The 26,057-nt window shown below is 43.2% G+C and overlaps 2 protein-coding genes across 3 annotated transcripts; one reads left to right on the forward strand and one right to left on the reverse strand.

Moving 5' to 3' along the window:
• Nucleotides 1–90: 90 nt before the first annotated feature.
• On the reverse strand, nt 91–17,435 carry slc1a7a (solute carrier family 1 member 7a). Of its 2 annotated transcripts, none has more exons than XM_047026989.1 (11): nt 17,285–17,435; nt 13,501–13,580; nt 7,227–7,442; nt 4,015–4,057; nt 3,444–3,678; nt 3,192–3,291; nt 2,730–2,963; nt 1,847–2,041; nt 945–1,079; nt 578–677; nt 91–348 (listed from the first exon to the last, which is right to left on the reverse strand). In XM_047026989.1, the coding sequence occupies exons 1-11, from the start codon at nt 17,423–17,425 to the stop codon at nt 91–93; spliced, it is 1,737 nt and encodes a 578-aa protein (XP_046882945.1). In that variant the 5' UTR covers nt 17,426–17,435. The 2 variants fall into 2 exon arrangements, with proteins under 2 accessions (XP_046882945.1, XP_046882944.1); XM_047026988.1 differs by having other exon boundaries at nt 91–349; nt 573–677.
• A 6,337-nt stretch (nt 17,436–23,772) lies between these two features.
• On the forward strand, nt 23,773–24,960 carry LOC124472297 (protein shisa-like-2A). The gene is made up of 3 exons (XM_047027067.1): nt 23,773–23,954; nt 24,507–24,643; nt 24,733–24,960. The coding sequence occupies exons 1-3, from the start codon at nt 23,773–23,775 to the stop codon at nt 24,918–24,920; spliced, it is 507 nt and encodes a 168-aa protein (XP_046883023.1). The 3' UTR covers nt 24,921–24,960.
• Nucleotides 24,961–26,057: the final 1,097 nt, after the last annotated feature.

A 26,057-nucleotide genomic window follows, 5' to 3' on the forward strand; every position in this document is an offset into this window, starting at 1 on the left:
TTGCAGGGTAAGAGAGGTAAGCCCAGCACTGACCCATGCCTCCATGTCACTGTGGTGTTAACTAGGTGGGTGGCGGGGTGGGGTTGTGTTCTATACGTTTGTCTCCAGCCCATTCATGTCTATGGAGCAGTGTTCCTTATCCTTGTGCTCCCGTCTGTGGTGGGCGTGTTTCTTCTTCTCAGCTGGCCGGACCCCCTCCTCCAGCTGGATCAGACGGGCCACGTCAGGGGACATGTGGTCCTGCTTGACCCCTGGAGGAGGGGGCTGGAAGCAGCCGTTCTTCTGGTTCTGGTAGGTCATCATCTGCTGGATGCTGATCATGGGCTTGGTCTCGCAGATCAGAGGCACCTGGTCCACACAACAGCGTAAGAACCCATCTATGTGTTAGTTACTTGTTACAAAGCATACACAGCCCATCTCTACCCAGAGTCAAGAAGCTCTTTGTTGACATGCTATACTGTTGTATGTCAATGTCATGACTCTCATTTCACCAACTCTTCTCCACGTTAAAAGTCCTTTTTACTAGTGTAGATGACAATATAAAGCTTCAAATGTGAAATGATTGATCTCAACTCACCTGCTCCCCCTCTTTCACAAAGTCTTTTCTACAGATGTGAGCCATAATGCCCGTAGCCAAGGCGTCCCCCATCACGTTCACCATGGTGCGGAAACGATCCCTGGGACCCAGAATGGAGGGTCAGTTTGGGGCTGCTTCCCAGCTACCTTAGAGGCACTCAGATGGGGCTGGGGCATCCATACATGTCCTGCCATCATTTGTGCCACATGATACTTTTTTATTTTATAAAGGTTATTTTATTTAATAAATTCAATCAAATACTTTTTACAAGCACTCTAGGTGCTTGTAAACATATGTGCTTTGCACCTGTAATGGTAAGGCATTAAAACACACCACTAAGATGAAAGTGTAACATGAGCGTACTTACAAAGCCCAATCCACAGCAATGATGAGCGTGATGTCATCAGTGGGCAAACCCACTGATGTTAGCACAATCACCATGGTGACCAGGCCTGCTTGTGGAATTCCTGCAGCACCAATGCTTGCAGCTGTGGCCGTGATGCTAGAAGAAAGATAAATGATTAAAAATGGACCTTGACGATTTCTTGAATTCAGTACACATCTGAATAGTCTTTGTTGAGGTGAATGAGGACCAAAACCACTCCAGATTTGAATCTCCTCAAAATCTAGTGAATCTTGAATCTAGTGCTTCACAAAATGTGTGTGTGTATGTGAGAAAGAGAGAGCTAGCTACATGTAATACTTCAACAGCCACCACTCACATAAACACACATATGAACATTGGCCCTATGTGGGTGTCCTTTGAGGGGTCTGGGGAAGTGAAGAAGCTAGCATGCTCAGATCTGCTGGGATGGAGTTTCAGAGGACGAGTACACACTGATCCACCTCCACTGTGACTGCGGACCACTACATGTCAATCAAAATGCAAAATGATGCCGAGGCGTGATGAGGGACTAAGTAATGCAGGTCATATGGGTCTTACCGCCTGGGGATTAGGGACTGGGCACAGTCGGTGACCATGAGGATAGGTCTGCTTAATGTTATTACAATTTACCATGTCATTAAATCAGGAGAGCGCAAGCCATTTTTTATGGACCTGGGTAGGACCTGTTTAGCAGGAAATGGGGGATGGGCCTGTTTGTCTCTTCTGAACCACTGCGCTGAGTTAGCTGAGCTCAGAGGGGGGTAGATTAAATGATGCTGTTTAGTCAGCTACTGCATGTTCCTGTACCTTAAATGACATGTCTCATTTCATTTTAGGTGCGTCAGTTTGGACTGGGGTTTAAAATGAACTGTGTACATGGGTACCTGATGGTGATGATCTGGCCAAAGTCCAGCTCATAGTTGTTGACCTGGGCAATAAAGATGGCCGCCACAGCTTCATAGAGAGCAGTGCCGTCCATGTTGATGGTGGCGCCCACGGGGAGCACAAAGCGGATGATGCGCCTGTCGATGTGGTTGTTCTCCAGGAGGCACTTGAAGGTGATAGGCAGCGTGGCAGAGCTGAGAGACGCAAAGAAAAGAACAAAAATCTCCATGTGAGTTCATCTCAGAGCTTCAGAATTGCGACTGCAATCTCACACCTGGCTAATAATAATGGGTTACTCGGGTACAAAGACTGTCTTCCAGTCCAAATTGCTGTTTGTAATTTGTCGTGTCTCGAGGAAGAAATACAGTACAATGATATCCAAATCAATAAACCAAGCAACTGTTAATGAGAAATGTCTGCATGCCCCCTGACAGGTCCTCTGACAGATGAAGTTGAGACGTTCTCAAACGAGGGGTGGCCAATCACTCTGCCACATTCCTGGAATTTCAATTACAGGAAAAGCAGCATGACAAAAGCCTCATTCAGGCAGGCATGAATGACTCCCATATAATTGAAGGTTTCTCTTAGAGACATGCATTCTATTATTTTCGCCAAACCACATGTCATCCTTTTAAAGTGTCCACATAATAAAGACCATCATCCACCCCAAGCTCAGCCCCATCAGTTCTGTTGGAGAAGAAGGTGAGCCTCCAAAACACACATAGACCTAGTTTGATCAGTGGGATCAGAAAACAAGGTAGGAGGGAACATGAAAAGGAGTGAGCTCTAAGGTGACCAGTGAGAGTGGGGGTGGGATGTGTGGGGGGGGGTGGTGGTGACAGTCTGAACAGGGGTGAAACCTGGGGGAGCTGTGGCCTTCACCTTGACGACGTGGCGAGGGAGATGAGCAGGGCCTGCAGGATGCCCCTGATGTAGACGATGGGGCTCTTCTTGGTGATGAAGAAGTACATGGCCGGCAGGATAAAGAGGCCATGCAGTATCAGGCCCATCACCACGGTGATGGCGTAGAAGCCCAGCTTCTTACCCATGGCAGACGGGTCATCCATCTCCAGGATCTTCCCGGCCACCAAGAAGACGATGCCGAAGGGGAAATACCTGCCAGGAGGACAGGAAGTTGTGTTTAGCTGACATCACTCATTGTTAGTCAGAGGAAAGCTTTTTAAATGTTCTTTATTTCTTAAAAAAAATTTTTTTTTGACAGAAATAGGTTGAGTGGGAGTCATTATCCCTTTCATCCCCCTTTTCTCTGAGCTGACAGTGAAATAAATGATTATGTGTCGTCTGAAGGTTTGATGTGGGTAGCTGTCACATCACACTTCTTACCAGATGACAATGGCCACAATCTTCAAGACGGCTTCATTCAAGCTCTGACAGAAGTTGACCAAGGCGCTGCCGTTTGGCCCCATTCTACCCAGCATGATGCCTGGAGAGATAGATCCCAGAAGATATCAGGGATATTCACTTTGTACACACCACGCAATCACACTGCAATGGTTGAGTGAGTAGTGAGTGAGTGACTGATTCGGTCAGTGAGGGACTGTTTGAGTAAGTGTGTGTGTGTGTGGCTCCTCTCACCCATGGTGGCAGAAAAGATGACGATCCCCAGGACGTTCATGCCGTCGCTCGTGCCAGGGAGCGTACGCATGAGGATGTCCGGTGGCGGCGTCAGGTCCAGGGAGAAGTTCTGGATGTCGGTGCCGTTGTCGTCTTGGACACCGTAGATGAAGACCCTGCGTGTGGTGCTCTCTGTGAGGTCCTGTACCACCGTAGGCTTGGGAGATTTCATGATGGGAATGCTCTGGGTCCGGTACTACAAGATAACAGGGAGGTACATCTCATTATATCGGTATGATGGAACCCCCTGTTTTGCAGTCACTCTGACAGTAACAGTGAAGTTATACAGTTAGTATATGTTCTTATATGTGTAATGTATGCATTACACATATACACCTTCCTGCCACAGTAAATTCCTTGTCGGTGTGAACTTTCATGGCGAACAAAACCAATTCTGATTCTGATTCTACTGTAGTCAGTTGTAACAAGGTGATGTGTGAGTTATTTATATTGCGCACACACACACACACTCTGAAAAGATTCTCCTTCAACCACCCTGTCCAACTATATATGATAATTCTGTTATATTTACCTGTTGAAAAGTGGCTTGAACCAGGTTGGCTGGGAACATGTTGCTGGAAAAGAAAATTGGGAAATTGTTATAATTCTTAACTGGATGAAGGGTTACAAAAATTAAGAGGGTAAAAAAGCAATAAAATTGTAATGCCTTCTAGAACTAGATTTTGTATCATTGCAGCCCAGAATGTTGCAAAAGTGCAGCTAGGAAACTTTATCTATCCAACATGCTTACTCAAAACATTTATTCATAGGGTTTCACAGCTTCTTACAACATGTCCTTTTAGTAGTAGTGTCACAAAAAGTCTTTCTGATGTGGTAATACCTGTGAATTTGTCCCTTCCCTGCATGTTGTGTTTGAGATTCTGGTGTTCCACTCTCTGGCAGGGGACTGCACCCACAAAAGGGTTTGATATTGCTCTCATGGCTGAGCTTGTTGTACTATACAGTCGTGGCCATGAGTTTTGGCAATGAAAAATGTTGTGATTTGCAAAGTTTGCTGGTTCAGTATTTGAGGATTTTTCTCACGTTTCTATAGAATACTGGAATCGCAATATGGCACATTTCATATTTTTTAAACTTTTGGGGGGCAAAAAAACCCAATATATAATCCCGTCTTTTACAGCAGTCAATCTGCTCATAAAATCCAATCAGAATGATTTCACCTGGCTAGAACTAGTTCACACTTTCCCCTGTGCTGATGATATGAATTACTTAATTAATTATGTTAGCAGTCATTTTATGCCAAGGCCCAGCAAGCTTTGCAAACACAAAATGTATGTTGCTCCCAATACTTTTGGCCACGGCTGTACTCTGCACCACAGCAGTTAAGATGCCATTGTTGCACATTATTATTTCTGTTTACCGTGCCTGGTTGTGGAGATGTTGCTAGTAAATACAGACCATTCCTTGATTCTGACTCCTGAAATACTTTAGAACTATGCTTCAATTGCACTTCTTATCCTTGATCTACTGTACCATCTATGTACACAATTTGTACGTGCTTTGGATGAAAGCGCCGAATAAAATGTCAACATAAACTTGGGACTTATTGAAACAAGCGTCTGGCATCACTGGATTTCATCAATCATGGTACCTCAAGATCAACACTGTCTTCTGTAATTTGTCATTGATGAGGTAGACCAGCATGACTGATGGCATACAGTGTGATTGCTATCATTTTACAGAATAGCCACTAGAGTTTTATGATTGCAAGTCTAGTAGATGCATCGATAAACTAGGTCCTTTAATGGACAAGTAAAACGTTGCAAGCCCCCCAATAAATGGTTTTTCTTGTTCTTTGTGGCTCTGCTCTGCAGCATATGGTACTCAGCTGCTAAAGCAAGATGAAGATGAAGGACAAGCCGTAATCTCCTCCTGTTTAACTCCCACAATTAAGAGAGAGGAAGGAAAGGACTTGCTGTCTCACCCGTTGGCACATAGCCACGCAAAGCTACATTCTTCCAACGACAGGTGGGGTTAGGAAAAAAATGTCTGTTCACCCGACAGTTCCTCAAGACAAGAATGTTCTGGGTGTAATAGGGTCTCCCACGTCTGGACCACTAATTACACTAAATCCTGTGTCTCACAGTTTTTCTTCACATATTGAAAAGGGTGATACTACAGGTGTGTGGATATGCAGTAAATATCCAGGTTTTATAGAATATCAATTTGAACAATGTGGCAGACAAAAACAATAGGCTATCCTGTTCGCAGGTCAATTGTATTTGTTTTACATACAGTAGATAATCCATACAGACCATTAAAATGAGGACATGAGTCAGTGATGACATAACGACTTCCATAGAAGCCTCACACTGTATTCAGTCAGTAGTAGGTTCTACAGCTCTGTTCTCCTGCCCAGTATTTAACAGTGGCTGTGAACAAAGCAGGCTAATTAACCATTGTTGAGATTAGAACAGGACAGTGCCGTATATACCCATAATTGACTATGAGTGCATTAGAAACATACATACATATTGAAGTCATCATACTTAAAACACGAGTACAGGCACACGAGTGCACATATACACTGGCATGATAGATGGACCTAAAGGAGCTTTGCGAGATAAATCCTACGCACAGCTGTGCACTGGAAAACACACACCAACACACACGCACACACACAGGCAGCACATGCATGCTACAACCCGCAGGTCAGCCTTGTGGTATCTGCTGTGTAAGTACTGGATGTGCCTCAGGAGTTTCAAATGTTCCCAGGTTTTAGTCATGGTGCATTTGAGATATGAAGAAATCTAAATCACAATGCAGGTTGGATTTTGGAATTAGTGACATAATATAACCTAACCTGGTTAGGTCCCTATTAGATACTGTTTAGGACCCATAAGGGTCATGGACCTGGCCATGCCCTAGTTTGTCCCTTGTGTTTTCCCTGTATTGCCTGTCGGTCTCTGTGTGTCTGTGGTGTGCACGTGTTGGTCTCTCTAAACTCTCCCCCCTGGTTTCTAACTCCACTAACACATCAGCTCCTTGTCTGTGATAGCTTTACAGTACAGATGTTTCTCCCCCTTGTGTGTTCTTTGACTGATTGTTAGTCTGTTCTGGTTCTGTTCCTGTGTGAGCAGTGGTTCCTGGTGTATTCCTGTCCTACCTGTTCCCTGTCGATTGTTTGCTGTTTGTATCTGAGGTTTTGTATCTTTTGTGTTAGTTAATACACCTTTGTGCCTTTTGATCCTAGTGCTTTTGGGTCCACTTGCTCTGCTCTCCTGACAGTGAGTCTGTGAATATGTGTCAACGCAGTGGGCCACTTCTCACGGGCATGGCCATGATGCTGCAGAGCCTTCAGATGACAGCGGCCAAGGCCAAGCCCTGAATCACCTCTCTTGTGGATTGCTCCTTTCTCAATGGCGCACTCTTGTCTTTTTTCCCACTCTTTTTCCTGTATGAACCATCCTTTCAAACATTTACAATTTCCTCTCTCTCTCTCTCTGTCTCTCTCTCTATATATATATTTCACTGTCTCCACACCACTCCAGGCCCAAAAACATGACAGGGATAGGATTTACCCTTAGATCTAACAACTCTCTGTGACCAAACATGACAGGGCATGGTCAAAACAGCTGTGGTACTTGTGGACGCTCACCACTGTGAAGAGTATGTTTTGGAGTTAGAACATCGTAGAAACTGTAATGATGGTGTACAATACAGTAACAACAGTACAACAGTGCAGGCAGGACACGGTCAGGGTGGGATGGATTTGGCTCCTACCGAATGAGATCCAACAGGGCATCAGCGGAGCTCATGATTGGCTTGCTGCTTTCATCGGATTCCTCCTTCTGGGCGGCGCCACCTGGGTGGATGATGGAGACCATGACAATGCCAACCACCACCGCCACAAACGTGGTCCATAGGTAGTAGGAGACGGTCATGATGCCCAGGCGACTGGAGCACTTGGCATCTAGGGCTGCCAGCCCTGACATCAAACTGAAGAAGAGAGAAACAGACAGAGAGAAACGAGTCAGGGAGAGAATGTAGTATTCTGCAGCCTAGAAGGTCAGTGAAAGCACTCAGAGCATCAATATTTTGCTCCCTGATTCCTGTGAGTCAACCTTCCTCACGACGTACGAAAGCACTTTATTATGTCGCTAGGACATGCTCTTCTTTGGTTGGCCAGCTGACCCTGATCTCAAGAACATATCAAATTGAGAGAGTTGCATTTTACATCAGAGTTTATTTTAGATTATCCCCCCCCCAGTACAGTTCATGAGGACGAGATGCTGAAATCCAATCAATCGTGCTCATGAATCATTTCTCTCCAACAACCTCCACAGAGTAATCATTTTTCTGATTGATCTGGTATGACAGGAATGTATGGCTGGGAAAGCAAGCTGCACCACATTTGGTTTAGCATGTTAGGCTTCAACGTGGTACCTGCCTCTCAGTGCAGGACTAACAGACAGAACACTGAGGTCTAGGGGTTGTGCCCTGCTGGCCCTCCTCTGACCCTGTCATTATGGGTTGCTGAGAAACATGTGACATGGTGAGCAAAGCCCTTCTTGAAGATCCATCAGCTTCTCGCATAACAGACAGGACTTCAGAGCAGCTGAACCGCTGTTTGTGGGCACAGAACAGATAGTAGGTTGGAGAGTTGTACAAACAGGGCTGCAGGAGCTTTCTCTCCCATTGGCTGCTGGATAAGACGGCACAATCAGCATGCCTGGGATCAAACACACTTTTAAAACTCTCCTACCCTGGCAGACTAAGGTTTCTCACGGTAATCTTACTCTCAGAAGCAACAACCATTAGATCATGTTCGGCCTGGTGGATGGTGGATGGTTAATGTTGGTAACCTCAAGAAACCTGCCTCTAAACCAGAGAAGCCTCTTATGTAAGATGTTTCACCACAGATGTTTCTGAGCTGATGCGTGACTGTCTTAAATTGTTTTATATTAGAGTGGACCAACAGACTAAGGAGACACCCTCACCCTCTTCACACTAAACAGTAATCCACATACACAAACACAAACACATACATGCACACACACTTGTGCATTGCCAAGGTCCTTACACGCACTCATTAAGATCAAATCTCCCCACAATATGAAACTATGCCAGACAACTTAGTCTTGCACTAGTGTAATGTAGCCCATAGATAACAAATGTCAACATTTACAATTATAACCATCCTTCACCAATCCCCTGTCCCTTTTTTGTGGTTCAGTGCATCAATGCAGGGGAGGATACTAGATATGTGTATCACCATCTTATCTCTCATGACACTGAGCAGACCAAAACTACCCAGAAGCCCGATTTAATCTGACTTCTTGGCCAGGAAGTAGGATAAGTCACAGCCTTCTTCCTTCAGTCCCAGACTGCAATCTAAGATGTGGTGGCTGGCCAGGAGCCCTCCTACTGAGTTTGCATTCTCACAGAGGCTGGGGAGGCTTTTGGAAGACTTAAAGGCTCTGATCTCTGCAAACTCTTGGCAGCCCAACAGGAGTTGGCTGGTTGGCATTCACTGAGCCTATTTCCACGAAGGCCAGATGTACAGAAACCACAGGGGGACACACAGGTAGGGAGGGGGAGGGGGGGAAGGGGGAAGGCCAAGGCAACTACGCCAGTGTCGAGAAGCACAGCACTAACTAAAGGCTGTTCTACAAATCTAGCTTGTGAAAAAGCCTTTTTTACCTAAATGAGTGTTTCTTTGTTTTTTTCATTGCTTATGTGTGGGTTGAATTCAATATCTAACACTAGCATGTTTTGAGGTTAATTACTAAAATGAAACTACTATGCGACTAAGATACTGTTAGGTATCATAATGGCATAAAGACACAGAAATCTAGGACAATCTTCTGAAGCATCATATTTCCTTACTGTGGTTTCAGTTGTGTTGCTTTGGCTAAAACAGCTACCTGACAAAAACAACAACAACATTTGAGTGTGTCTCCCTATTTTTGACAAACCTCCACCATCAATGCATCATGCAAATCAATGTTTAAAAGCACCCGCATGATTCACCTGTTTAAATAACTAAGGAAATAAAAAATATATCAGCCGAGAAATTATTGAGTTGGTCAGGCCCCTATATGGAGGACGCATCAATTGCACAGATGTGTAAAATCCACATGTTGGGAATTGAGGGGGGGGGGGGGGTTACAAGATAATAGTACATACCATCAACCAGAAGAATACAGCTGGCTCACAGAAACCCACACAACTCCAAGTAACAGACGTTCACTGTCTTTCTTCCTGTGTATACGTACGCAGGAAGAACAATCTGTTACTGTAAGCAAGGCTATTAGGGATTGTTGTGACTAAATATTCAAAAGTTCATTTTAATTTCACTGTCAGGAGTGGTTATTGATCTTGGCTATAATTTTCTCTGGTTCAATTCGGGCTTCTTATTGCCTACCAAAAAATACTGCTCTGTTTGTTTGCATGTGTGACAGCAGTTGCACCCATGGCTGTGTGTTTGTGTATCTTCACATGGACACATCCGTGTATGTGTGGGGGTGTGTGTGTGTGATTGGAGGGATTGGGTTGGGGTAGAGTAGAGTAGGGATTGCACACACGCCATGTGAAACAGAGGAGGTCACCGTGTGGGTGACAGAAGGGCATGGGACAGCAGGAGTTTAGGGCTTACACTGCGGCACCTTTTCTGTACAAGAGCATCAGACTAATCCTACCTTAAGATGTGAGACTGTTTGTTTGGCACCAATGGAGAGTTCTTGCTGTTGGGTGGTCACCAATTACACAGGTTACCGTCTGTGTTGTGGTTTGCAGGTAAATGAAGCCCATCGTCAAACTGAACATGAGATTTAGGTCCTTGAGGGACAAGTGAGGTCAAATAATATGTCACGTTGTCCTTTGTAAATAGTCCTGAGTGACTTAGCCTTAGAAAGCTCAACAAGGCCGTCTGTTAACTATGGTATCAGAGGGTCAGGAAGGTTTCTCAAGACCAAGGCTATTCATAGAATCAGTGCCATGTCACAATAGGCTTCACATGGGAGCATGTGTGAGTGCTGAAGAGGCAAAGTGAGAGATGGGTGATGCACTGTGCTGGTCCAGGCTGCAAACACAGGGGTGAATGCTTGGCTGAATGACATTGCAACCCCTTTTCTACTGCCTCAACTGTTTGTGTGTCCGGTTCATGACTGTTCCCTGCTCAGATGATCTGCAGGGCACTGTGCAGGCAACATGTCTGTCTACACGGATTAAGATGAACAATTCTCTCTAAAGTCATGCTTATCTGACTTCAGTTCATTGTTTGACCAGCTCAGTTTAAGTAATAATCAGTCAGGATTTCTCTCCAATATGAGGGATTTACTCCTCGGAGGGTCAACAGACCTATACTGTATTGACTGGGAAAGACTGCAGGCTTGGATTCAACAACAACAACAGCTAATATGAACCCACCCACAATTGAATCGTAATCGTAAATCAAAATGCAAAGCAACTCAATTCTCTTAAAGAGAATCTACAGTATAATAACCTACAAGGAACATCAATTAAAAGTGCAATTACATCCACACACAAATGTAATTGTACATCCACCACCTGACCATTTCAAACTCAATAAGAAGGTTCAGTAAGCAAACAGTCAACTCCACAGGGGCCAGGCACAGAGGGTGAGCAATCATTCTGCCTGTAATAAGTCAGCTTTTGGTTGATCAAAACTATTAATCTAAAAGAGAGTGGACGTTCAGAGAAATAATTTATCCCGGCCACACAGATTACATCGGGATTGTAATCAGAGAACGATGGCACCATCGCGGTATCCAACATAAATCAAGGACGAGAGATAAGGCAAGAGTTTTTGGAATAATGAAAATATAATCCCTGCCACCACATGGTCTGTGTGAACTGTGAACTGAGCAGTGTGCCATTTCAAGTCCTCCCATATTAAACACTCCCAAATGTGCTTGCACATAGACACTGTGCAGACACCGGATCATCTGATCTCCATGGATGCTTGGACATGTTGAGGCCTATGAACACAACTGGTAGGCGTCCAACCGGTTCAGTGCAGCCCCAACTCTGGGACTGAGAACATTAATGTCCACTCTCTTTACACCAGTACAACTGGGACTGACCTTTGAACCCGTGGTCCCAACCGCAGGCCATGTCTAAAATAAGCAAGTCCAATATCTTTGGGACTACACTGGGATTGTGATTAGGTACATTGTACTGCATGCCCCAAAGAAATCTGGTTGTTTCCGGTCACGGACCTTGTAATCCCATCGATTCAGAAAACCAGTGGGAAATAGAATGTGAGCGGAGGAGACAGCAGGGTTTGCTTGTGCATGACGTGTTCATGAGATAATCTGGTTTCTGCTTTGGCTGCAGGGCAGATGGTGCTGGAAGAAATGGGGACAGACTACAGGCTTGTATGTCCACCAGATAAACCCCGGTCTACTGGCCGTAATCAGTAGCCACTCGGCCTTCCCTGCTTGCCTACCTGTGCATGGAGGACATTGAAATGTTATTTTGTGGCTTGAACGAGAGTGAGAGAGCGAAAAGGAGAGACAGAGACTGGGATTCCAAATCAGTTTTGACGTGGTTATGAATCGTCTCCACAGGGGTAACATCAAATCCGAATAGTTTCCTAGAACTTTTGTTCTCTATCTCTTTCTCACTCTCTCTCTCTCTTTCTCTCTCTTTCTGTCAATTTATTCCTCAACATCAAACTCTGCCAGTACATTGTTTATCATCCAGCCTGCTTTTTTCTTGATCTGTTACATCTAGAAAGCCAGCAGGGTAGCAACGGTATCTGCCAATTCTCTGCCAATTCCCTCCTAATCATGTGTCTGGCCGACAGGTGCATGTTTCCTGATTCAAATGGAAGTGGGGCAGATGAAGGCTGTTGAGCTTGACTAGCCATGGCCTGCTGCCAGCATCCAGCATTCTAGATTAGTTGTAATTAACGTTGCTAACCCTCACGTGCCCAGCAGACTCTGTAGCAGAGGGCATTGCGTGCACTTGTGTGAACTTTACCTGTGCATATGTTAAACTCGGGGACTGGAGCACAGACTGATCTGACCTTAAACCGGAGGTGAGGCGGGAGGGATGGAGGGACAGAAATAACACTAGAATCGAGGGTTAGAGAAAAAGGGAAATAAGGAGGGACAGGGTTAAAGGGAGAGACAGGAGGCAGAGGGGATCAACTTCTCATCCAGTCTTTGCTGTTGCATGGATTGTAAGTAGCTTATTGCACAAAGCGTCCTGCGTGTAATCAGTGTTTGCATGATTTGTTATTTAGTTTTTTTTGCATTGGACAGGACCAGCCTTGGGTACACAACTAGAGGCAGTGAGAGCACTGGGGATTTGCCTCAAAAATAGTCAGCCAGGGACTGGGGCAGTATGTATGCTTGCAAAACTACAACAAGCCATAAAAAGACTACAGATTTTCAGCCTAACAGATAAAAAAAGGTGCCCCAAAATAACACTCATCTGGTCATTGGTGCCAGTCTCAACATGGAGCTATGCCAAAGTATCAGAATATATCAGCCAACCAAAAACATGCATGTATGCATGCATTGTAGCAGTATGAAGCTAATCACGAAAAACATTGGAAAGCTTTTGGTGTTTCTGACAGAAGGAGGATAGTTGAGGCAGAGCAAGGTCCTTGCAAAATATGCATAGTAGAAAAAAGTTCAGTCATACAGTCAAACTTGGTATACATGTCATGTATGTCTCCTAAACTATATGTTTACGTTTATAGAGGGTTTATGAATAGCTGAAAGAGAAGAGTGGATATGAAGTGTGGATCCATCCACAGATCTCATAACATTAAAACTGCATGGTGTGAGAGAATAACTCCATATATTTGACAACAGTCTGCGAAACAAAACACTGTGCAACCAGTAAGGGAGAGAAAAGGGATCTAAAGGTTGCATGTAGGGCTTCAACAACAAGACAAGGACCACGTTATTTTCCAGGAACTGTAGCTCAACATCTGGAGTAAAAACTTGGCATGCTCTTACAGTATTTCATCTAAAGGGTGACCTTTGGGGGTGGCAAAAAATGAATAATTCACCCGTACCTGGAAACGACCAGTGGCAGAATCAGCATTTTCAACATCCTCATAAGTAGCTCTCCTGGAAACTGGAAGTATTTTACCTCCTACATGGACACAGGGGACAGTAAAATAAAACCAGTGAATTAGTGCTTTGGGTATGCATGTGAATATGTGTGTTAAAGACAGATAGAGACAGAGAAATAGGAAAGAGGACAGTAGTCCTGTTATTTCAGCAGATAACTGTACTAAAAAGCAACTGTGCAAGAACAGATCTATTTCTCTTTCACAGGGATACTACATGACATATACTATATCTCTGTGTGCCTGTTCCTCTGCCCCTTGTCCATTAATCAGCTGTCCCTGTGACCTGACATCTTCTGGGACCTTCATAGAACCCTGTGTGACTGTCCAGCTGGTCTCATCAACACCGGTGATGAATGTGTGTGTAATGACGTTGTGTATTGATGGTAGCAGACTTTCAAAAACCAAGCAATAAATCATCTTTGCAGAGGTAGTTCGGAGTCATCACCAACATTGTTTAGTTTGTGTCAACCCAATCCCTGCAGTTTGTGTCCAGTGGGAGGAGCTGTGTGTTTCTCTCAGTTGTGCACATTTAACGAGTAAAGACCTTTCAATGACTCAACATGCCAAAAGTACAAATGCAAGAGAAAAGTAACACATTGAGTGTATCAATTGTGGTGTAGATTGTTGATATAATCTGCAAGCACCAGATGTAGACTATCTTTTAATTGGACACACAACAGATCAGGAAGAAAAAGTTGAAAGTATTGTAGCTGCTCTTCCTCCGAGAAATGAAACGTGTGTTTGCCATGCAGTTTTTATTCCTATATCTAGTTTTTCTCATTGGAAAAGTAATTGGACCCTAGGCTTATTACACAGCTGATATCCACAGACTGATTAGCAGTACTGGGGGCCCTCTGACAATTGATTGAACTGAACAGAGGTTACTGAAAGATTACCTTCTGAATCCCTCATCAACTAATTGCCTAACCAATTTGCAGGGTAAGGTTGGTGATGCATAATGGGATGTGTAGGATGGGACATTAGATTCTGGGGAAGGAGAACACAGTTGCTGAGAGTAAGTTACAAGGGGGAGGGGAAGCAAAGGAGAGCTGAGTGAGACAGAGGGAATGTGAATAAAAATAGGAAAGGACAGTTGAAGAAGTGGAGGAAGGAATAAAAATAGAGTAGAACCACAGCTAGTAATCATGGTAACAATGATTGGTGAGGACATGGTGATGATGGCGTGTGTGATTTAAAGGAGAGAGATGATGTCACAAAGCAGCAGGAATCTGACCCTAACCCTGCCAGCAGAGCAATTGTGGCACCTCACTGCACCAATTATGTCCGTTTGGGACAAATATCAATTAAATTGGCTTAACTCCAGTAGGCCTACTGTAAGATTAAATTCGTTTTTTTAAAGACCAGTGTGGTCATTCAAAAGCTGATGTCTTGACTACAGTGTATTGCATGTTCTGGCAGCCATCAAGTCTGTGTAAACAAGTCTCCAATTTCATCATTACTTCTGGAACAGGAGTAAAATTTGAGCTTCTGCAAGCTTAAACAATGGCTCTCATAATGAGGCAGGAATGAACAACTCCACTATGTATTTATGGAGTTGTCGGGGAAAAATCGTCACCCGCCATTCTGCCATTGGAATCCTTTCCATCTTCTCATCTGTTTATTTCTTTGTTTGTCTCACGTCAACATCAACGAAAATGACACTCACTCATTGCAGAAGGAGCTCTTCAAAGCTAACAGAAGAACATGTTCTCAGAATGTATCTAAGATTAGAAGAAAAATCATGCTTTTGTCCTTTATCTTTCATCTCAGTTGGCAGGGTCTCAAGCAGGGATGAGCTCCTATTGAAACTCCTGGCCCTCTGTCGCCTGGTTCCTGTCTTTTCATCTCTACTGGGGCTTTGAACAGATGTATTGCACTCCTGTGTTTGTTATTAAGTACATTTGAAAAACACAATAGGTTTATAATGTCAATGTACTACATGGAACCCATGCATATTAATATTTTGAATTACAGTTTTTCTTAATTGCGTTGGTCCTTTTTGGAAACAGTCTTAACATTCTGTAAACTATGAGTGCAATCGTCACAACTGTTTAACCGGACATCACAACTCTATTGCATGTCTGCAAAAAGTAGTTTCTCAACCAAAACATTTTATTCATGCTTCAAAACCTAGTTCTTGCATCAGTGAATTGGCCAATGCCACCAAAATGAAAAGTTATATTGTCATCGTGTGAGCCGTACTGGTCAAAATGTTTAGATGTTTTTTCACCATGGACGTCAACCATGGAAATGTTTGTTGTAAATAAATTTCATTTTTGTTCTACTGTTTTTGTTCACACTGTCTGATTATTTTACTATTCAATAAAGGCAGGTTTGTCTAGCTGAATGCTATTGTGTATCACAGTGAGCTTTTTAGATACCAATTTCAACTGTTGATACAAGTTGCTGGAAAACGATACTGTACAATACTGTTGTACACAATAACAAATATGTATTATGTATATATACAGTACATTTGTTTTTGTAGAAATGTGTTACATGCATTCACATTTGTATGCATATTTTTACACGTCTTACATATGAAGGCACATTGAGTGAACAGAAAATTGCCAAAGAAAGGACAAAGAAATGGGTTACGTAATTGGTAAGATTGTCATTCCTATTTCATTACCTTGTCACCTGGCAGGTCATATGACAATTTGGCAGAAATCATCTACACTTCATGTTCATTTTTGGGGAATATAGATATATGTCTGACAGTTTTTGATAATTGAATCACTGTAATCATTTTACATGTGATGGCTCACACGATGAAAGAATGTTCAGAAGTTGTGAAGAGTATGACTGTCACTAAGAATCAACTCATCAGTTTGGATCAGCATCCATGCGCGTGTAGTTATTTTGCCCAATTGTAGACAATTGTACATGCCAAAACACATGCAAATTGCTTAAATTAAGAACAAATTCTTAACTGGTGTGAACAATAAACTAATTGAGTTTTGAAAAAAACAATTCCCATTCGAGAATTGAATCAAAGCGATTGAGAAAAACTGTAATCCATCTACACTCACAAGCCTTTGAAGCTCAATATGAGGTTACATAATTTTCCAATATATAGAAAAGATTTAAATGTACATTTAGGCTGCCTCACTAACATGCACAAACACACACACATTTTCAAAAAAGGGAAAATAATTTCATTTATCATTTAATTACTCTCAACCAAGGAAGCCTGTCAATATGACTGATCCCTAATCTCAAGCGACAGTTGCTACACAAATATTTTATGCAGCTTTGTCTGATGTGACGTGCTTGGCATTTAGAACAGACAAATCGATAAACTACTGCATTCTCCCTTGTATCATCAATCAAAGCAAATGTTGTGCACATGTTGATATAATAAAGGCAGAGTTCTCCAACTGACATCTTGTGTCTAGTTCCTAGTGAAGACCAAGAACCTGAGGTCCACACAACCTGTGCTCTACAGGGTGAGGTTGTTCAACCACAGAGGGTGTGAACACAATGCAATCGTGCTGGAAGGATCATTCTAGCTAGTTTGATGCACAGTGAAGGCTGGTTTGCTATCTCGTAGAAAAAAGGACCAGGAGAAGACAATGAGAAGAAGAGGAAATTGATCAATTAGGATGCCACTATAATTTCCAGGTGAGGGACAGGTGGGTCTGGGTTTGGGTCTGGGTCTGGAAAGAGGGGAGAGCTGTATAAGGTTTGGGAGGAGGAGAGGGGAGACAGGTGAGGGACTGACCTGCTCAGAGAGCTGCTTTCCCCTGAGGAAAAAGCCCAGCAGACAGCCGATAACCACGGCCAACACGGACAGGATGAGGAGTCCGTTCTGCTTGCACACATTCTTCACCCGCCCCCAAACTTCATCCAGTGCCACGGCCATCCTGGTCCGAACCTCACAGACACCCCCTCAGTCCAGACACCCCCTCAGTCCAGCCGGGCAGCCGTGCTCACTCGCCCATAGAGAGCCACAGACTCAGACAATGGACGGATGAATGGACAGGATGTGAGGGAGATATACAAGCCCGGTGGAAGATCAAAAGAAAGACCGAAGGATGGGGGGAAGAAGGAATAGAAGACCCAAGACAAATGCAAATGAGGGGAAAGTGAAGAATGGAATAAAAAAATCTAAAGAGGGAAAAAAAGGAATGAAACTGATATCGGTTTGCAGACGAAGACACAAAAAAAGCCCAGGTAGTTGGCCGTTTGTCCTCCTTGAATACATATATTTTTTTTGTTGTGCTCTGCCGACTTGTTCGCTCTGTGTCACTCCACACGGAACTAAGCATCCCACACTTTCTAAGCAATCTCTCTCTCTCACCCCCTCCCTCCCTTCCTCTTTCTGCTTTCTGCTTCATCCCTCCCTCCCTCCCTCTATCCCTCCACCCCCCAGTTCCACAGTCTGACCAATAGGGGGCTCTGTGACAGCTGGTGGTATTGTCATCAGGGTTAATACAGTCGATCCTATTAGGCTGCATTGCATTACTGGGATCTAAGGCAGGATTAGAGATCTCCGAACAATTGGACTGGTGATTGTTCGAGACAGCCAAAAAGATAACGAGAGAAAGAGAGAAATGGGGTGGGGGTAGTTTCTCAGATGGTGTGGATAATCAGGTGCTAGGAATCCATATAGATCTTCAGTCTTGTTCAACCATGTGACAACACAGCACTTGACCCCACCAAAGCTGTTAGGAGGGTTTAAAGATGCGGCTCTTGGTTAGAACCACAGGAATCAGTCATTGATGTCTTACAAGTGGAACTCCAATTCAAAGTCAACTTTAACTTAGATTGTCTCTATGTGTGTGTAAAGTATATATGACAACAAAATACTCACTTCCATACAGACACACAAAACATTCTCTGTCAGCGTGTGAGTTTGCCGAGGTGAGATTGCCGTGACATACTGAGATACTTTCTAATCCTAATCCTACATAACCATTGCAGTCGCAGGGTTGGGCACACCTGTTACCATGCCGACAGCAGCAGACACGAGGGGTCACTGTCAACCTCTATTAGACAAACACAACAAGCACTTTCTTTATGTCAACGTGCACGCATGCAATCTGACAGAGTTTGTCCTTGTACAGAACAGACATCCTCTGTCCGTTTCACATTGTAATACATACACACCAACACAGACCTGAGAATTCAACCCTCAGTTTCTGTTTGATGTTGCCTTTGCAGTCTCGCAATTCCGACTACACCTGTACAATTCTACCATGTCTTAATTGAGACACATTGTAGTTGTTGCATTGTATTGTACTATGGATATCATTGTTTTCACAGTTTTCCACAGTTTGTAAATCACTTTGGATAAAAGAAGTGTCTACTAAATGAACAACTGCGAATACCTTTGAGAAGCCTTATCCAGATTGTATGACAATAACAGTGATCTAATGAACAAAATGTGAAGAACATGATTTTGACAGGATGCTGACATTCTGCTAATTTCATCCCATTGGTCATTCTATAGTTACATTCTATCCTCACATCCCATATTTTCACATCAGTAATATTAATAATAATGATCTAACAATAACTCTCCCTTCAAGAAAAGGTTAGAATTTAATTTCAATGTCAGTCTTGCCTTCATCTTGTCTGTACTTGAACGTCAAGTTGAAAAATGCCTGCGTGCGTGCTTGCGTGCCGAGATCTATTTTAAGTGTCGTTCAGAGAATCTCTTGATTATGTTGTTGCCCCTAAAACACTTGAAAATAAGCTCTGTCTGATTTTCATGATCTCTATAGGAAAGCTACATTGTCATGCGTGACATGCACCTTCAACACTGTAACCAACTGTGGTGGTGCGCAAGCAAGTGCTGGTGTGAACAAGCATATTAATGTATTTTGGGCCGGATGTTTATGGTCTGACAGACAACCTGGTGATCCTAGCACCTGATTATCCATTTATGAGTTTCGGTAGAATAGTTAGCCTACAATGTGTGCACTAAAATCCAGAGAAGAATACATTGTGACTGGAAGACGAAAGGACAACAAGTGGTGAGAGCGAGCGCTAAGGTAAAAGGCTAAATTATCCCTGCTTTCCCTGCACTATACACGCCTGGTCACGATGGCAAACATGTAATTCAGCAGTGACTCATATCAACAAGTGCCAAAGGCATCTCTCACAAATCCATTAAATGGAGAAAAGAGAGTCATTACAGGACAGGGGGTCTAGGGGAGGGTCTTCACATCCACTCACAATCCACACCACTGAAATAATCCCTTTCTTTCGCCAATTTTTCCCATGTTCCAGGATTGGATTCACACAGATTATCTGGGATTAAAGCAACCAGTGAGGACTAGTGTCCTCTTCATTCATTTACAATCAGTGACATGTTCAGGATCCCACACATCATTCCTTTTGATACTGCTGCATTAAAAGTAATGTGCTAAACCATAACATCAAATAAATGTGGTTGCCAATGCACAGGAATTATAACTTGTAGAGCAGACCACAAATGTCTGTTTAGGGATCATACTAAACAAACAGTATTTAATGATCTACCCATTGTATCAATTGGCCATACATGAATCACATGTTTATTTGTGTGTGCTTGTGTGTCAATGTGTGTGTGTTTAACAGCGCAACACCTGAATGATCTTTGTGGCCATGTTTGCTTTATGACAGTGAGAGCCCGTTCCCAGAGCAATCATACTTGGAGGGGTCTGATGGAGGTTATTTGCCCTGTGCTTTTCCACAAATCCCCTTGATGAATTAATATTTGTGTGCTTTTCCACAAATCCTCTTTCTTGAATGGAGAAACACCGCTGTCCTATATACATTCACCTCTATCCAACCATTAAAACTGAATGGTTAACAATAATCCGCTCAAAGTCTTTCAACCGTAGTTCGCTATTTCTAGCTCTGGCCCTCAATGACAAAAAAAGCAAATTTTCGATTGTGTTTAAAGTATACACAGTTTTGAAGTTCCCATTTTTGCATCCCAAACACTCTCTCTCTCATTTTGCACACATATGTTTTGCGGCAATCTCAATCCAGAGATGACTTGCCTTCATCCAAGACAACACAGCATAGGGGAAATGTCCAACAAAACCTCCCAGACTCTCCCTGACAAGCTATCTGTGGACGTCTGATGAAAGGCTCCATTGCCTGCTTTACATCCATTAATTAGCAGAGCATCCACTCTCAGGTGATGCTACGTTTTTTTGGGACCAAAGATTTGAACACACCTCAGCCAGGGGACAACAAACAGAGGGGAAGATTGATCAACAGGATGTCTTCTGCTCGTTCAACATCTGTCCAGAGAGTCTTTAATTAAAGCCAAAGCACTGTCAGGTCCCATCTGGTCGCCAACGTCTTCAGAGAAGGCCGTCCAAGAGAGCTTGATGGGAGCAGGTGGGGAATGAAAAGCTGTCTGTCAGGTAATGCTGTCAATAATTGTATCTTGACAAGTTTCCAGACCTCCAAGCAACTCACCTGATTACACGTTGGGCAGACTGATGAGGCCAAGTGCCAGTATAGGGAAGGTAGTTCAACCTAAACGTTTTTAGACCGAACCTGGACTAAAAGCTCTGACTCTCTACTGTAGCTGTAAAAGTGTCACCCACTTTGTGTAATCATTGAACTCAAATAGATCGCCTTTATGATTTATCAACACATACATTTTGACTCCGCTTATTACTTTTGTTCACAAAATCAATGGTTTAGGCAAGCCTTCATGTAATATGTGTTTTCATAAAACAGCATTCCAGTAGTTCTCCTCCTATTCTGCAATTCCCTCATTTAATTTAGAATGAATGCATGTGAGATTGCTGATTGCTATCACTGGCATGTTTCCAATAGGAAAACACTCATGTCTACTTTTTTCCTGGAAGAAACGTAACCTTTGTGTTATCTTCGGATCATTGTGACCCATCAGTCATTGTGACCCACCGTCGTATTGCGACAACTTTACCGCATACAAATACAAAGTGAAGCATTTTCTTTTTAACCGTTGGGCTGTCTCAGACTCCCCACATTGCGAAGGTTAAGATAAAAACATTTTTACATGTTTTTGTAATGGGTAAAATTGGGTAAACACAACGATGGTTCGTTATAAACCTTTGGGTCATGTGACCCGAAGGCAGCACAAGTTCCTGAGAAACATGAATGGAAATACTGCAGATGAAACAAACAAATAATCTGAAATGGTTTCAGATAATTATATTTGAGGAGATTTCTATGAACCATTGCAGGAACCATCTCCTTAATTACTGAATGAACAGATGCTGCTGATGTCCTTGGTCTAATTATTTCACTCTCATGAAAAGTTGAAATATTACAAATTATGAAACAGACTCTCTGATCCAAATTTATTATACCGTGAAGATAATTTGCTGTTTCCCTTTATGTTCATTTATTAGATAAATTGCTGACTTTATGAAATTTGAAGAACACAGCACCTTTAAGCGCTTTGTGTCAACATCAATCCCACATTGCGGAGATTTCTCTCCAATATGGGGTTTAAATGACTGGCATGTAGACCTATGTGTAAGTCCTCTCCACTCAATCCCCTCTCACTCAGGTATGCCACAGGGAAGTTCCCACTGCCACTTGAGATGGCTACCCAAGAACGTTGTCAGTCATGCAGCATTTGATTGTCTCATCTGGATGTCATGCACACACTGTCATGCTGCTGGCTGGAAGTCTGGCTGGATATGGAAACAGACGGAGAGAGGTGTTTAATGAAAGCCAGTATGTATGGGGGGACTTGGCTTAACTCTAGATTCATGGCAGCGTTTCATTGTGCTTTGGGTGATATAATGCTAAATGAGCTAATGCAGAATGTGTAGCTACAATGATGGCCTTGACTATCAACTTCTCATGGAAGAAATTAACGACTATCTATGGCACACTATTGGCGGATAAACACCATGTTTTTTTCACGTCTAATAGTTGTTTGGGTTTTAACAGTGGGCTTTGTGTGAATGCTAAATTGTGACTATTTAAGACCCCGTTGTACCCGTGGGGTTTTACATAATCACCCACAATCCATGTTTGTTTGGTAGGTATGTTTATGTGAGTATCGGATGTTTGTCAAGTTGCCCCCGCCCCTGACGCAGGGGGTTCTTAATACTGACCAATCACAGCCAAGGGGGTCTCCGTACCTTTCCGTAACTAGGACCAGAGCCATAGAAAAATGGCTCTGGCTACGACCACCTGGACGGATGGTTAGAAAATTAGTAGTATAAATCGACAGTAGAGACCCCCGTCCAGCCAATAGTATGAACCTGCAGAGATGGAGACACCGGGGGCCCCGGAGAGCCGGAGAGCTGCAGTTTCAGGACCGCAGGAAAATATTATCTTGTTCCGGTCCATGTTTATTTCATTCGCTACGTGGGGCTGTCAGATAAAACAAGGGTCCTAGAATTGCGGTCCTGAAACTGCAGCTCTCCGGCTCTCCGGGGTCTCCGGGGTCTCCGGCTCTGCAGGTACCCCCTACTCCGTCCGGCAACTCCATATTTTTGCATATGTGAGGTGGGGGCAGGATGACACGATAGACAATGACACCCAGCCTTACAGCACCTTGGACAGTTCCACTGGCAGTTCAGGTTGCATGAGCTGGATTCTGTTGGCAGCTACACAATGTCTCACTGATTTCATGAATAAGATTAATTCCGTTTCAGTGACAAAACGTTGTGAAAAAACAGTGAGAATAACAGTCTACTGTTAACAACTTTTAAGTATTGATGAGTGTTCTCACATCTGCGGTCAAGGGGAAGAGGAAATTAATTATATTTTTGTCTTAGAAAGTCGTTGAATGATTTAGGTTGTATAATAATTAGCGGGCTATTGTAACAAAGAAGGTAACATGTTTTTGAAAAACCTTTATAAAATGTATGGCACCTTTATGGCGAGTGCATAGTGGTCGAGTGGTTATGCAACAATAAATCATCATTATATCTATTGTTAACTCTCTTCAAAAAACAGTAAGCTTCCTCTAACAGCTATTTGCTCTCTGTGTTGCGTCAGTGCGCTGAATGAAGAAAACCAACAAGTGTTGGTGAGTTTGACAGACCGAGAAGAAGGTGGAGGAGGGGCGCAATCATAAATGAATTTGCATTGTATATCTATCTATGCCATCCGCAGAGCACTGCACTGGTCTGTTGGATTAAGCTGCAGCAACTAGTATCACTGGTAGTCTTGGAAGAAAAGCTCATTTTTGGGTCACGCTGACATGAGAGCCTAATGCTACTGCCCCTCTGAAGTACATTTCCAGGCAGAAGCATGAGTGCCGTCTGCTCGAGCTACTACGGCGCTGAGAACGTGTTCATGAACGGCTTCTCGTGTCCCAAAACCGGGAGTGACGCTAGTGCGGTGTTCTGTTGTGGATTTAATGATATTAAGTACTGCTGTGACGATCCAAATAGTTTTTTTCCTTACGAGTATGGGTACATGTGGTGGCTGAGGTAAGGGACCGTGGGTTTTTAATTGTCATGGATTCCTGCTCAGTGTTTTTCATGTTTGTTTTAGAAGCTGTTTCCTAGCATACATTTCGAAATTCTTTGTTTCCATCAAGAATTCTAAATGGTATTGTTACAACTGTTTACTGTTCTTCTTGCTGCCATGGAGTGCATCTGTAACTTTATCAATAATTTAGCTTAAATAGAGGTAGTCGTGGTGATATCATTGTCTCTGTAGGGCGGGGACTTACTTCTAACCCAACTTTCCAACAACCAGTGCTTTGGTTAGCATTCAGAATCCAGTCAGTGCTTTTGTACTAGCAGGATCTGGATATTAGAGGTCCTGTAACTGGAACAATGGAAAGGATCTTACTCACCAGGTGCTAACATAGAAATAACTAGTGTGTAAAGTTACCTTTCATGATTTTGTAGTAAAGAATGGTGCAGTGACAAGTTTGAGATATTGAACAAGTTTGATTGTTTCTATCATCAATTACCAACCCACACACACACCTTCTCTGCCCCCCCCCCCCCCCCTTCCACCTCTCTGTGCTCCAGTGTAGGGGCCCTGGTGGGTTTGTCCATAGCGGCGGTGGTCCTTTTGGCCTTTCTCATCACCGTCTGTGCCCTCTGCTACCTGTTCATCGCCACCAAGCCCAGTCGTCTTGACAACGGCCTGCCATTGAGAGCTCCAGGTACAAATCGTATCATGAAATTGTTAGACATCCGGGTCCCCTTAGCGTAGTGTGAATCTGATTTGTTTTGTGTTTTGCTTGTGCCTTAGTCATAGTCCCCAGTGAGGGGCCCAGCAGCTCTGCTTTGGCCCCACCCACCAGTGGACCACAGGGCTTCAGGAAGCATTTCATGAGCAGGAAGTTGGACTGTGACAACCAGCCACCTGACCCTGAGCGTCTGTTCCAGAGGTGCTTCATGGCCACTGTCACCACCGTGAAAATGGAAGGTCCCTCATAGGGCCCTCTGAGGAGGATTACACACACACACACACGCACACACGCACACACGCACACACGCACACACGCACACACTCTGGTATGAATGTGTGAAGGACAGAGGACCAAGAACCAACCAGATACCAAATCTGAACCATACACTGTGCACATTAAAAGGTTTACACGGATGCACAGTTTGGCAGAGCATCATCCATTTGGAGCACCTAGCACCTTAGCAAAGCTCTGAGGTCTTAGACAAATTCTTAATGCATATACCTATATATAGCAGTGGGTAAACAAAAACAATGTTTATTAAACTGTTTAAAAAGCACAACCTCCATACAGCAAAGCTTTCAAAAACTCGATAAGTAGAAGTCAGCATCTCAAAGGCAGAGATGCATAACGTCCCTTTCACCCGCTAATGATGGTTTGTTTACTGTAAAAATAACATATTTTTTTAACCTATATATAACTATACTTGTTGTGTTTGGCCGACCACAAGGGATTGTGTGTACTATCATTGGGCTTCTACAACAACTGAAAACAACTGATTACAAGCTCATCATTAGGTATTGGAGTTTGACACACAAATGGTGCACTGAGGATAATGTGCCAATATATATATTTTTCCTGTGAAATGGCCAATTTAGTTTGTTTTTCTAGCTATAGTGTTGAGTTTGTGAATTGTGCCCAGGTTATATTTCATTGTTGGGTTTGTCTAAAGTGAATAATTATTGGCTAAATGTGCCATTATTTTAAGTTTCATGGTGAATGTCAATTCATTATTAAATGTGCTAAACATGTATCCAAAAAATTATGAGGAATATCTTTTTTTTATGCTATCTAACAGATTTACCATATCGGTAACAGAATCACAACACATTATTATACATTTGATAAAAAAACTAACATGGATAGATGTCACATGTATTTGTGTTGCTCTCTAGCCACTTTGAAAACATGAATCTAATAGTAAATCAAAGAGCAAAACTACCGTATATGCTTTGTTATTTTACTTGACTTGATGAATTATTGAAAGAATAAATGAAATAATCAAAGAACGATCCAGGCGGAAGACTAGGTGTTGTGGCTGACTGGGTTAAGTGAGAGGGCTAAGGTGAGTAATTGATGTGATTGGCTCATGGTCTGGTGGTCATCA

Source organism: Hypomesus transpacificus, chromosome 10 (assembly GCF_021917145.1).
Source record: "Hypomesus transpacificus isolate Combined female chromosome 10, fHypTra1, whole genome shotgun sequence".
NCBI lineage: Eukaryota > Metazoa > Chordata > Actinopteri > Osmeriformes > Osmeridae > Hypomesus > Hypomesus transpacificus.